The sequence below is a fragment of the Pelobates fuscus genome, chromosome 2 (genome assembly GCF_036172605.1).
Source record: "Pelobates fuscus isolate aPelFus1 chromosome 2, aPelFus1.pri, whole genome shotgun sequence".
In the NCBI taxonomy this organism is placed as follows: Eukaryota; Metazoa; Chordata; class Amphibia; order Anura; family Pelobatidae; genus Pelobates; species Pelobates fuscus.
Window position 1 is genome coordinate 417,199,279 of NC_086318.1, and position 14,245 is coordinate 417,213,523.

The 14,245-nt window shown below is 36.0% G+C and overlaps 1 protein-coding gene across 1 annotated transcript in view; it reads right to left on the reverse strand.

The window, feature by feature from the left end:
• Positions 1-1,813: 1,813 nt before the first annotated feature.
• Positions 1,814-14,245, reverse strand: part of TMX4 (thioredoxin related transmembrane protein 4) — a 54,711-nt gene continuing 42,279 nt past the window's right edge. The window contains exons 6-8 of the mRNA XM_063444004.1: positions 10,221-10,322; positions 3,725-3,788; positions 1,814-2,469 (exon numbers count right to left, since the gene is read on the reverse strand). Coding sequence (XP_063300074.1) covers positions 2,192-2,469; positions 3,725-3,788; positions 10,221-10,322 — 444 coding nt within the window. The 3' untranslated portion in view covers positions 1,814-2,191. The remainder of the gene's footprint in view (positions 2,470-3,724; positions 3,789-10,220; positions 10,323-14,245) is intronic.

Genomic DNA, 14,245 nt, shown 5'->3' on the forward strand with positions numbered 1-14,245 from the left:
TCTAAACTCCTTTTTCACCTTATAATCTAACATCTACCATTTATCATAGCAATTCGAATGCTGTATATACATAAAAATGGCTTGCACATCTGCCAATATTTAGTTCCATTGTGATACTTTAAGTTTTAAATCTCCATAGATTGTAACCTTTGCTTGGGCAGAGATTTGTATGTGCCATCTTCCTAGTGCAAACCGCTATAAAATATATTCAATATCCATAAACAAAAAGACATTAAAAAGAAAAAAAAAGATCAAAGTTGCACCCCCAAATTCTGTACAACACATTTTCTATTTGCCAGTATACTTATTAAGCCATTTTTGGTGCAAATGATTATTTATGAATAGTAGAAGTAAGTTTTTTTTTTCTTTCCTTGTCAAAACTCTAAAATCTGTAAACACTGAACACAAAGCAAAGTACATCGATAACAATAACCCTGTATAAATCTTGCATTCACTACTGCCACCACAATAATGAAACAACATACGTGGAAGAAACTACAAAATACAACACACACACAATGACACTGAGGACAAGTTCACAGAAAGTAGACTCAGTACATCCGAGAGTAACAAACAGTTAAACCTTAAATATCAAAGTTTGAAGGGGGAGAGGGGAAGGTTCTTTTATTTTTTTCTAAATAGATATAAACATTTACTTGAGGCTATTTCAGAATGCTAAATCGTAACCACATACTTTAAAACAAAGACAAGCCAGTTAAATAGTATAAAGAAAAATGGTATTCTCCCTGGGAAAAAAAAAAACCTGATTTTTTTTTTGGGTCAGTAAATGCACGTAACTTTTTACAGCAAGGCAGCCTGCACTTATACCTAGACAAACGTTGGCAAGGACGCAATTTATTTCAAGACTCATACAAGTGGTTAGACGGTCATGGCTGAATGTGCATCTAAACCACTTAGTAAGTTTAAAGAATAGGCGGATTTATTGCGGACCGGCACTCGAAACCTCTTGTGTAGATCGGATGAAACGGATACTGGTAATGGGAAAGTATAAATGCTTCATTACCAATACAGCTGGTGAGGTGGTGGGTGGCTATGGTACTGCAGATATCCAGTTTTTTGTCAAACTGCTAAATGCTATGAAAAAAAAAAGTCTGTGTTTAAAGCCTCTTGGTAACATAACTACTACTTTAAGGAGCTATAATAGTTATGTCGCTTAGAGGGATACTTTAAGGCCAAATCTTTGTGACCTTATGGAATGGTATTACCCTGCAAGGGGTTGAATAAAGCACATATATACAACTATGTCACCTAAGTATACATTAAAGTAATGACAAATTGTTAATTTAAGTTTTTCTTTTTCATACAAGGAAAATTTAAAATGTGTTCGCAACCAAACTTTGCAGAACTTAAATATTTGTATTTTTTTTTTTTTTTTAAATAAAGGCATTTTACACTCCATGATCATCGCACAGATGGCCAGTGTGGAGGTTTCTAAGAAGTTGTTAGGGGGCTTACTCAAAATTGCTGCAATGAGATTTGTTTTCAGCATTGTGGTTAATGTAGGATATCCGTGATCTCTCACTGTGTGTGCCAGATCAGACTCCAAGCTTCAAAACAAAGCAAGAGGATCCAGGGTGATAAGGGGAAAAACAAAAAACAAACTTGCATTTTTAAAAATGACTATATTAACAAGAAGCAAAGTGCACCGTACTTATTACATAAGTAAATCTTAAAACAAGAGCTTTGTGGCACATTAAGCATGAAAATGGATGCGACCGATCTCATTTTTTAGGAGTACATTGGACATTCCAATGTATAGGTCTATTTAAATTAAAAGCAAAATATATATATATTCTGGTTTCCAGTAAATCCTTAAATGTGATTAGTTTGTTAATGGCAACTTAAAAAATATTTTTTACTCAAATAAGCAAAATAACTCACAAGCCTTACTATGTTCACTTCTCAAATGTTTAAAAAGAAAAAAATAATAATACAGTTTTTGTACTTTCAGAAACAGTCACACATAAAACAGCCAAAACTTGGTTCTGATTGTCTGGAGTAAGAATACTGCAATCCATTCACGCACTTTTTAAAACTTCATCTTTTGAACATCTTGTCATGCAGAACATGAATATGACACACCATCAAATCAATGTTGGCCACAAAATGTGGGGACATATATCTTTGGTCCATAAAGATATATCACATGTTCACACACATATATATGCGGTTACTGTTCATTATCTGCAACGGTTTCGGTTTTGCGCTGTCTCAAGGCACTTTCAGGTTCTGATGTGCTTATATTCTCCACTGGAGGGATAGTGTCTTCTTCAGTATCAGATTCCTCCACTGCAGAGTCTTCATCAGAGTCTTTGGCATCATCACTTCCTTCCTCAGCATCTTCATCGTCACTTTCACTCTCTCCTTCATTGTCAGAGAACTCTTTATTTTCTTCTAAAGGTTCTTTGGAGCCTTCAATTGGAACTTCCAAATTCTCTTCATTCTCTTCTACAAAAGAAGAAAAAAATGTAAGAATAACCTTTAGAATTTTTGTGTGCAACGCCTCTAAGTAACGAATGGGGATAACATCTACTTGCAGTCATCAAGTCATTCATTATGATTAGAATTATTCTTACAAAGTTTGAAGTCATTCACTAAAATGGGAATGGCATATTTCAGATCAAAGTATCCATGCTATTTATATGATAACAATAATACAGGTTTTTAGGATGGATGATCAAGAAATTATGGACATTTCTGCATTATATGAGTGGTAGACGATGGGCAATGCTTTGGATGTGTGGAGAGCCTGAGCTTTGACCCAAAAAAGAAGGGTTGATAACACCAATAGATTCCTTGCACCATAACTGTAGTTGTTATGGTGCTTTGAGTGTCCACTCAACTGCTCTATGTTTATTGGATAACACAGTATTGAATAGGTTAATATATTAGTTGACATGAGGAAGACTTTACACAAAAGACAATGTCCCATAAAGACGTCCATATGAACAGGAATATTTGCTTTCATGTGAACTGCACTGGATGCTGTAGACATCACCTGGTAAGCATATGGGTTGTTCAACCCTAGACCCAAATCACCTCTTCGGTGATATTCACATGAAAACTATGGCTGTATGAAGCTGCTCTTTGATGTTTATATTAACATATGGTAGGCTAGATAAAAGAAACACCTCATTCTGCTGCAAATAGGACGCTTTATAAAGAGCGTGCAGTCTCACTTAGATCGTTATTCATTATCTACAAACAAAAATGATAGGGATCAATGTTTTCCACACGTTGTCTGCGGATGATGAACAGAAATCACATGCCTGTTCATGCTGCAGTTGCTCTGCAAAAGTGATATCAACATCTATATAAATATACACATACATATACATTTTAGCAGTTCCTTTCTCTACGTTTCTCCAGCTGTGCCTAACTTGCTCATTACTTACTGTATAGGCCACTGTACAGCACTGCAGAATCTGTTGGCACTGTATAAAACACCTTCTCAATAGCCATAGTATTTGCTAAATTGCATGCAGACAATAACAGATTTTTCCTGAACATTTACAGTGTTAAATAGGAAAATATTATGTATTTTGTGAATAAATTCAGGCGTGTTTGATAGGGGAACATACTGACTTTTTTCCTAAAATGCAAACTTAACACTTACTGATTTATAAAATGGGATAAAACAGTCTTTTAAATAATTTTACTAAAAAAAATCCTTCTTTAATTTCTTTAAAAAAAAATAACTTACCAGCTCTCACCACTTCGTACTTTGCTTTAGATGAACAACAGCAGTCTGCTAGAAGAACCAGTATCTGTGTGGAAAACACATTGTATATTGTATGACAGTGATAATAAGAGAATAATCCAAAACACAGTAAGTCAATAACAGAAGTCTTAGAGGGACATGCATCACTTAAAAAAAAATATCTCATTCAAAAGCTTAAGCTTGAATGAGACAGTTGCCTCACTCTGTAGGTTGAAAAAATGCATGTAAATAAGATATATTTTTTAGATTTACCTGCTTCTTCTTTCTTATGCTTTCCACACCCACTCCAGGGAGAACACTGATCTAACCAATCCGCGTCCTATCCCTAGGAATGCTGAAATGTGCATTGGACATGCCTGACAGATTTACACATGAACAGTTGGAAGATCTCTTCACCTTGCAACATCATGATAGGAGGAGAAGAAAGGGAGTATGATCAATGTGATCATGCAGAGCAGGCTCCAGAGTCTGGTTTCTCTCTCCTCGTGAATGTGGAATTTAAAAAAAAAAAAAAAAACAACTATTTGTCCACGGAATTAAAGTGGTAGCCCAATCTACTTGTTAGTCATGACAATCTACTTGTCCTGAAAGAAAATAATTTTAAATTAAGAAGATTGGAGCTCCTACCAATAGCGGTGGACGTTGACAGGGTAATATGCAGAAATTTCACAAAATAAATCCATAATAACAAATATGGAAATTATCTCACAATGTGGCTATTTTGGCCTCAGTTTTTCCGTTTGGATTTATTTACCCTCCAACCTCCTATAGTCTCCTCCTTTTGTATAGTGTGTGCTTGCTGTATGCCGTCTACGTGCAGTGTGTGCTTGATGTGTGTCATGTATGTTTGGAGAGTGCTGGCAGTGTGTGATGTGCTTGCGGAGAGTACCGACTGTGCTTGGTGGATGTGTGGTGTGTGCTGGCTGTATGTGAAGTGTGCGCGCTGGCTGTACGTGGTTGCAATTTTGTGTGTACACATTTAAGCAGCTTAGTTGTCTTCTAGTAAAGCAGATGAAGATCAGTATCATCTACTCAGTTGTCCGAAGACAGTGAGAAATGAAGACATCTGTGAAGATCGATTTCCCTCTGATTTGATCAATAGCAAGTTTCTGAAGAGCTTGGTTAGCCATCTATGCCACTGATGCTTGACCTTTTGGTCCGTGTATAAGATCCACTAGAGCACCTGCATCCTCATCTACATACATCATTATTATTATGTTATTATTTATATAGCGCCAGCAAATTCCGTAGAGCTGTACAATCATCTTTGTTTACTGGGTTCTGAATCTGTTCGAATAGCCAGCTGGGACCTATTTCCTAACTCACAGCTATAGATCCTCCTTATAAATGTAGTCTGTAGTTTCACACTGGGCTTTCACATTAGGTTCTGTTTGGAAACTAAGTATTTCTGAGAATCCCTGGCAGATCGATCGGACAATCGATCTGACTGTCAGTCATTGACCCTAGATTTGGTAATTGGACTAGGTTTGCTGAATATTAGTTGAAATAAATATTGAATTCCTCCTATGCTGCAAGTTGTATTACAGCTACCAAGGGCTGATCTTGCAACATTTCCACTCTAAAATTAGTCTTTGTCAAGCCTAGTCACAAGGTGCTATACACCCACAATATACAGTGATATCACATGTGTTACAATTGAAAAAGTGTTACAAAAGTGAAACAAAAAACATGGCATTAAATTCCAATATTTTGTAAAATACCTTTCCTTAAAGGTACACTATAGTCACCTAAATTACTTTAGCTAAATAAAGCAGTTTTAGTGTATAGATCATTCCCCTGCAATTTCACTGCTCAATTCACTGTCATTTAGGAGTTAAATCACTGTTTCTGTTTATGCAGCCCTAGCCACACCTCCCCTGGCTATGATTGACAGAGCCTGCATGAAAAAAAAAAAAACTGGTTTCACTTTCAAACAGATGTAATTTACCTTAAATAATTGTATCTCAATCTCAAAATTGAACTTTAATCACATACAGGATTCTCTTGCAGGGTCTAGCAAGCTATTAATATAGCAGGGGATAAGAAAATCTTAATTAAACAGAACTTGCAATAAAGAAAGCCTAAATAGGGCTCTCTTTACAGGAAGTGTTTATGGAAGGCTGTGCAAGTCACATGCAGGGAGGTGTGACTAGGGTTCATAAACAAAGGGATTTAACCCCTTAAGGACGCAGGACGGTTCAGGACCGTCATCAGCATTTTTCCATTGCCGACCGACGATGGTCCTGAACCGTCCTAAATTTAAGATGTACTTACCCGATCGCCGTCGTTCCCCCGGCGGCGATCGGCGGTGCTCCCGTTGTGGGGAGACTGCCTGCAGCCCAGACAGTCTCCCCATGGCGGATTAGGACCCCTGTGGCCATGTGATCGCCCAACAGGGCGACCACATGGTCACAATAGGTGTCCTAGTGTCTGCCTGCAGGGGGACTGTCTGTGCTGACAAGCAGTCTCCCTGCTGCTGTAAAATCATAAAAAAAAATTAAAGTTAAAGTGAATAAAAAAAATTATTATTATATATGTGTATATATATATATGATATATAGACATATATTATACTTACATAATATATGTCTATATATCATATATATATAATGTCATGCTAAGTGTATTTTTATATTAATATGTACATATATTAATATAAAAATACACTTATAATTAAATTACACACGTATATATATAATATATATAATAACTATATATATTGTATATATATATTATTATAAAATACAAATAAGTAATTTAAATTAAATTAAACATGTAAAAATAATAATAAAAATTGTAAAAAAAAATTATATATCTATACGAAATTTTATTCTAACTGTATTTTGATATTAATATATATATATTTATATCAAAATACACTTAGAATGAAATTGTATATATATCTATGTATATATAAATAAATAAAAAGAATACGAACTATTCATATGTCCATATACAAAATTACATAAATAATTATATAAATATACACGTAGACTTCAAATATATAAATATGCATATATATTTAAATTCTACGTGCGTATTTTTACATAATTAAGTTATTTTATTGATTGCAATTTAATGGACCTGCCTGCCAACCCAGGCCGAAAGTCCAGAGAATTGAATTTGCTATCACTGTATTTTACCCTGTAACGTTCTACGACACCCTAAAACCTGTACATGGGGGGTACTGTTTTACTCGGGAGACTTTGCTGAACACAAATATTAGTGATTCAAAACAGTAAAACATATCACAGCGATGATATTGTCAGTGAAAGTGACTTTTTTGCATTTTTCACACACAAACAGCACTTTTACTGATGATATAATTGTTGTGATACATTTTCCAGTTTTGAAACACTAATATTTGTGTTCAGCAAAGTCTCCTGAGTATAACAGTACCCCCCATGTACAAGTTTTATAGCGTTTTTGAAAGTTACAGGGTCAAATATATGGGTCAAATATTTTTACATTGAAAATGGCCAGGTTGGTTACGTTGCCTTTGAGAGCGTATGGTAGCCCAGGAATGAGAATTACCCCCATGATGGCATACCATTTGCAAAAGAAGACAACCCAACGTATTGCAAATGGGGTATGTCCAGTCTTTTTTAGTAGCCACTTAGTCACAAACACTGGCCAAAATTAGCGTTCAATTTAGTTTTTTACTTTTTTCACACACAAACAAATATGAACGCTAACTTTGGCCAGTGTTTGCGACTAAGTGGCTACTAAAAAAGTCTTGACATACCCCATATTGAATACCCTGGGTTGTCTACTTTAAAAAAAATATGTACATGTGGGGTGTTATTCAGCGATTTATGACAGATAATAGTGTTACAATGTCACTATTGATACATTTTAAAAATGTATGTTTTGAAACCGCAATATCCTACTTGTACTTATAGCCCTATAACATGCAAAAAAATAGCAAAAAGCATGTAAACACTGGGTATTTTTAAACTCAGGACAACATTTTGAATCTATTTAGCATTTTTTTAAATTCGCTTTTGTAGATGAGTAAAAGATTTTTCACATAAAAGTCAAAAAACATGTATTTTTTTAAATTTTTCATCATATTTTTTCATTTTTTAAAAATTTAATTACATGAGATTATATAAATAATGGTATGTAAAGAAAGCCCCTTTTGTCCTGAAAAAAACAATATATAATTTGTATGGGAACAGTAAATGAGAGAGCGGAAAATTACAGCTAAACACAAACACCACAAAAGTGTAAAAAGATGCCTGGTCGCAAATGTACAACATCGCAAAAACAGTCCGGTCCTTAAGGGGTTAAAGGGACTCTCCAGGCAGAGGACTTTACTCACCTGGTTCCAGCGCCGGGAGCCTCGTGAAACCGCGCCCCCTATTTCGTCAAAATGACTAAATAGGCGGGCGCGAGCAGGGAGCAATCAGACGCTTCCATTTGGAAGCGTCATTGCTCCCTTGTGAGCATGCGCGGGTTCGCCGTACATGCGCACATACTTCAGAGGGCGGCATTCATGCCGCCCTCTGAAGTCCTGAGCGCACTACCGCGCATGTGCGCGGCCGTGAGCTGAGCTGACTGACAGCTCAGCTCGCGGTCTTTGCCCACCCCCCTCCTCTGCTGACAGGCTGGAGAGAGAAGGCGCACACAGTGCCTTCTCTCTCCTGCACACGTCAGACGTATTTTGATACGTCTGACGTGTACAGGGCCTTTTTAGGGCCCTGCATGATAGGAAGTCCCTCTGGTGGCCGTCTGAGTGACGGCCACTGGAGGTATTCCTATCAATCAATGCAAACACTGTATTTTCGCTGAAAATACAGTGTTTACATTAGATTGCCTGCAGGGAGCTATAGCTCATACCTGAACAACCACATTAACACCTTAATGACACATGACGTGTGAAATGTCATTATTCCCTTTTATTCCAGAAGTTTGGTCCTTAAGGGGTTAAGCTGTAGTTGTTCAGGTGACTATAGTGTCCCTTTATCTCCTAAATGGCAGAGGATTAAGCAGTGAGGCTGCATGGGCATGTTCTATACACCAAAACTGCTTCATTAAGCTAAAGTTGTTCAGGTGACTATAGTGTCCCTTTAAAGTAATAGCCTTTAAAATAGAAATCATGTCTGCGAAGAAGATATAAGATATATAAGAAGATATTCTTGGGTTAGTCCATTATTTTAATCTACTCGATCTACCTATCCATGCACCTTCTGTATGGAATGCATCTGAGATGACTTCACAAAAGGTGGACTGGGCTGCACAAAGGAGACTCTCTTGGGATTCAAATAATAGGGAGTTTTAACTCGGTCAATGCCACAGTGAGGCGAGTCAATTACATAAATCGTTTAAGGAACACTCCAATACACCTATTTTCTTAAGTATTATTTTTTAACTGGAATGTTCCTTCAAGGGACAGTATACATTCATTCTATACAATATATCTCTTTAGTATATTGTATATTTAATCCCTTTAACTACAAGTAAATGACAGCAAACGAATGAATGTTTGTGGTTATCTACTTTGATTTCTATACACTAAATAAAGCATCGTATCAGTACACCTTCCACAGACAATATAGGTTTCACATATGCTGTTAGACTGGATTTTATAAAATTTATAATATTGCAAATGTAACTAAAATAATAATTGTTCCAAATATCCAGAAGTAAAATGCAACAATACAAGTTGGCGCCATACAAATTGGTGCATAAAAACCCCACTGTAAAATCAATCACCTAATTTGGAAAATAAATCAGTTCATCTAAGATAGAGAAAGAAAGAAAAAGTGATCATTAAAAAGGTTTTGAAAAGAGATACTATTCTTCGGAAACGAGAGGATAAAAGAATTAGGATACAGCTACAAGATTCCATCCTGAATCAACTTTAATTCTTCCATGCTGACTTACCTGAGCCAGTGACTCACAGGCTCAGTACAATGTGAGTGAGATGTATGAGAAAATACTTGCATTTGCACTTTGTATTTCATTTAAACTGCACTACCCTATATTAGTTATTATCTCTTACAGCTACATCTGAGAGGAATATATATACCGTATATGAGATTTCTACATCATTATACTTGTTTAACTCACTCAATCACTGTACACATTTTGTGTCTTTTCACTGTGTGCGCTACCCACTATTATATATTATTTGTCTATAATAATTGTTCCAGTTCCAGTTTTGTTCACATGAACAAAGTGTTTTGGTTTTTCTTGCTCAGCATTCCAATGTCACCTGCGGAAGCATAACTATTTCAAAACTCAAATTGAGAATTGTGAATGTTAGAATGGATACCAGAGGGATTAATAAAAAGCTGAAACCGGTATGGATGGACATGGTTATATTATAGAGACATAAGGGTGACTTGGAACATCTTTAAAGCATTAAAAAAAAAAATGTAAAAAAAATTCTACTGGGATATGAATGCAAACAAGAACAATGAGTTTATAATAAAAAAAGCCATTATACTAATAATATTTGATAATGTCTTACCAAACCAAGGATAAGCCCAATCAGCAAAGTGGCCACAATAAAGATGACGTAAGACCCCCAAACAGGAATTTCAAGAGGACCGGTAAAGTAGTTGTGAGTTTGCTAGAAGTAGGAAAAGAATGTATTCAATTCAGTAAATAAAATGATTGAAAAAACAAAAACTACAATAAAACACATATCACGAAACAATAGCACCAATGTAATATTAGCAGATACACTTTTCAAATGGTATAATAATTTTGGATAAACTTTGTAAAAAAAAAACCAAAAACGACTTTTCCCAACATAATAAAATATGAAAACATTATCGTAAATAAAAAAATATCACCAAATCAGAAAATATAAAAATATTTAAAAATAAAAAATCCAAAAATATTAAATTGTTTGAAAAGCTTATCCAACAAAATGAAAGCGAGGTCAATATGATTTTACAAATGAATTTATCATTCTCCTGTGTTTTTCATTATTTAACAATGTACGAATGGGCTTGCTTTTGAGTGACTCCATATCACCATATAAGCACTCTTTGACTTTAGCCTTCCTAACCAATTAACGTTAATGTCTTTCTTGTGGGTATTGTTGAGATAAGCTCTCATTAGCATCATGGTTTAATGTCCGTTGCAGGAAGAGCTTGGTTGGAACCAGCTGTTCTTTTGAAAATATAGATATATAAAATAAAAACAAAACAAAACAAAACAAAAACACGTGTGGCTCTATTCGGTTGCAGGAATGCTAAAGTATATTCCCGAGAACCTGGATAATGTTGCAGATTGTAAGGTTACATTAGCATTTTTTCATCATTACAAATTCCCTAAAATTAGAAATCGGGAAAAGTAAATACATTTAAGAAAAATTGTATAAAGAACTTTCAACTCTGCGGTTATACAGTTTGAGAAAGGTTTAAACCTTCCAGCTAAGAAAGCACCTTTTGACATCCTTGCACCATAACAACTGCATTTGAATGATGTTGTTATGGTGCCTAGAGTGTTCTTTTAATATAGAATATTCAGCTTTAGCAGGTTTATTCTGTAATCCATAGATTAAAGGAACACTATAGTCACTTGAACAACTTTAGCTTAATGAAGCAGTTTCGGTGTATAGAACATGCCCCTGCAGCCTCACTGCTCAATCCTCTGCCATTTAGGAGTTAAATCCCTTTGTTTATGAACCCTAGTCACAGCTCCATGAATGTGACTTGCACAGCCTTCCATAAAGACTTCCTGTAAAGAGAGCCCTATTAAGGCTTTCTTTATTGCAAGTTCTGTTTAATTAAGATTTTCTTATCCCCTGCTATGTTAATAGCTTGCTAGACCCTGCAAGAGCCTCCTGTATGTGATTAAAGTTCAATTTAGAGATTGAGATACAATTATTTAAGGTAAATTACATCTGTTTGAAAGTGAAACCAGTTTTTTTTTCATGCAGGTTCTGTCAATCATAGCCAGGGGAGGTGTGGCTAGGGCTGCATAAACAGAAACAAAGTGATTTAACTCCTAAATTACAGTGAATTGAGCAGTGAAATTGCAGGGGGATGATCTATACACTAAAACTGCTTTATTTAGCGAAAGTAATTTAGGTGACTATAGTGTTCCTTTAATATTAGCAGGTGAGATGTCATTGAGCTGAACATGCCATGTCCTTATTTGCAAAGTCCATATTAAATATTTAGCTCAACTAAGCTGAAGGGAACTCAGAAGTTGCTCTATTCATGAGTAGTTATGGTAGGGTGTGGAACTGCACTCTATCCCTTTAAGCAGTATGTAGCTGGGTGCAACTCAGACAGTCTCAGTACCAGAGGCCAAATGCTGAATAACAAATAGAAGAAAGGTCCAGGCACTCCAAGGTACCAGCAAGGCAATTTTATTGAACCCACTCCATCCATCTATTCATGAATGAGAGTCTAAACTGAGCACAGATCCGGACAAGATCCGGAACGGCAAAGCGACTACAGAGTTCAGTTCCTCAGACTAGGTATGCTAGACTATTGAGTAAATTCCCCAAAAGATAACAAGTTTATAACCGGCAAGGGACATATATACTAGAGGAATGGATTCTTAGATATGATTACAGCTACAGAATAAGACCCCATCATTAATAAGTAACGTCATTTGTAATCGTGGCTTCATTATTTTAATCAATTGAACATATACCAGATAAAATTAATTAATAAAAAAAAAAAAAGCACCAGATAATGCGATTAGAACATCACTGAGGTGTACACTGAAGGAGAACAGAAAAAAATAAATCTATCTGCGTAGGTAATGGCCGCGCATTTTCACAATGTGTTTTTTGATCTTAAACTTGTCTTACATAGAAATAATATTTTATATATAAATATTTAAAATCAAGGCAGCAGATCTGTTCAGAAGTCTAATCTGCACCTCTTTTTTATTATTATTATTATTATTATTATTATTATTATTATTATTATTATTATTATCATCTGTTTTCTTTGGTATGGAAAATAGACAATAACAGCATCATGTCCAGGTAAGTAAAGTGAATTTGACGAAAGTAGAAATGTCACCAAGTGTGTGAATCACATACATCCTCGTATTTCTGCAATTGTGCTAATATAAACATGTTAAAGTGAAAAAAAAGTAAAATCTTAACATATTACATAATAAAATGCTTCATTAATTTCCTTTTCTTACTTTGCAAACACCAAAATAATCAATTTTGCCTTCCAGGAATCCCACCTGGCCATGTAATGAAATGCCCTATCATAAAATGTATAACGGTAACATAAAAGTCAATATTGCAATACAAGTCATCCTATCCGTCTAAAAGAAAAGACATTTTGTCCTCCAGCTAACCCGTATAATGACTACAGGGAGGTCAGCTCTGTTCACAATCATTAGTGTGACGAGCGGACATGTAGCTGTTTTACAGTTCCAAGAAGGCAAAATGTTATATATTGCAAAGTCAACAATCTGACAAGGTCACTACCGAACAAAAAACATACATGTTACGTGGCATTTACAATGTTAAATACATAATAAGCATTATGTTCAAGCATTGTAACGGAACGAGAATGTGCAGATGAACATTCCATCACCTGCCACATTCGGTACCGATCAGAGGTGTGGCACAATGCCAGCGTTTTACTTAGTTTAAAGGACAACTGTCAGATTTTCACCTTTCAAAAGTTTATACACTTAAAGGGAAACTCCAGTGCCAGAAAAACGATCCGTTTTTCTGGCACTGGAGGGTCCCTCTCTCTCCCACCCCCCAATCCCCGGTTACTGAAGGGGTGAAAACCCCTTCAGTGACTTACCTGGGACAGCGGCGATGTCCCTCGCCGCTGTCTCCGCCTCCGCGACGCTCCTCCTTGTGATTACGTCGGCCGGTGGGCGAGACTAATCTCGCCCACCGGCCGAGGAGACCTAATGCGCATGCGCGGAAATGCCGCGCATGCGCATTACGTCTCCCCATAGGAAAGCATTGAAAAATCATTTCAATGCTTTCCTATGGGGTTTTGAGCGACGCTGGAGGTCCTCACACACCACAGGAAACCTGTGCTAGAAACTAGGAAGTGACCTCTAGTGGCTGTCTAATAAACAGCCACTAGAGGTGGAGTTAACCCTGCAATGTAATTATTGCAGTTTATGAAAAACTGCAATAATTACAGTTGCAGGGTTAAGGGTAGTGGGAGTTGGCACCCAGACCACTCCAATGAGCAGAAGTGGTCTGGGTGCCTGGAGTGTCCCTTTAAATTTAATGATGTATTTTTTAATTTAAGTTGAGAATATTTCACTTTTTTTATCTGGCTGAGGAGCCATGTTGGGTCAGACACTTATCTGGCCAACTGCTGCTCTACCTATCTTGCCTGCAGACAAGTTAGGTTGAGCGGCAAATCGTCCGATGGCAGTAGAGTCAAACCCAACATGGCTGTTCAAGTCACATTTTCTAATAAAAAAAAAAAAATGAATATAGCGGTACATCATTTAATAATATATAATTACGTTTCATTAAATGCAATTCATTTTTATTTTATTTTTTACAAACATGAAGTTAAAATTTGAAAA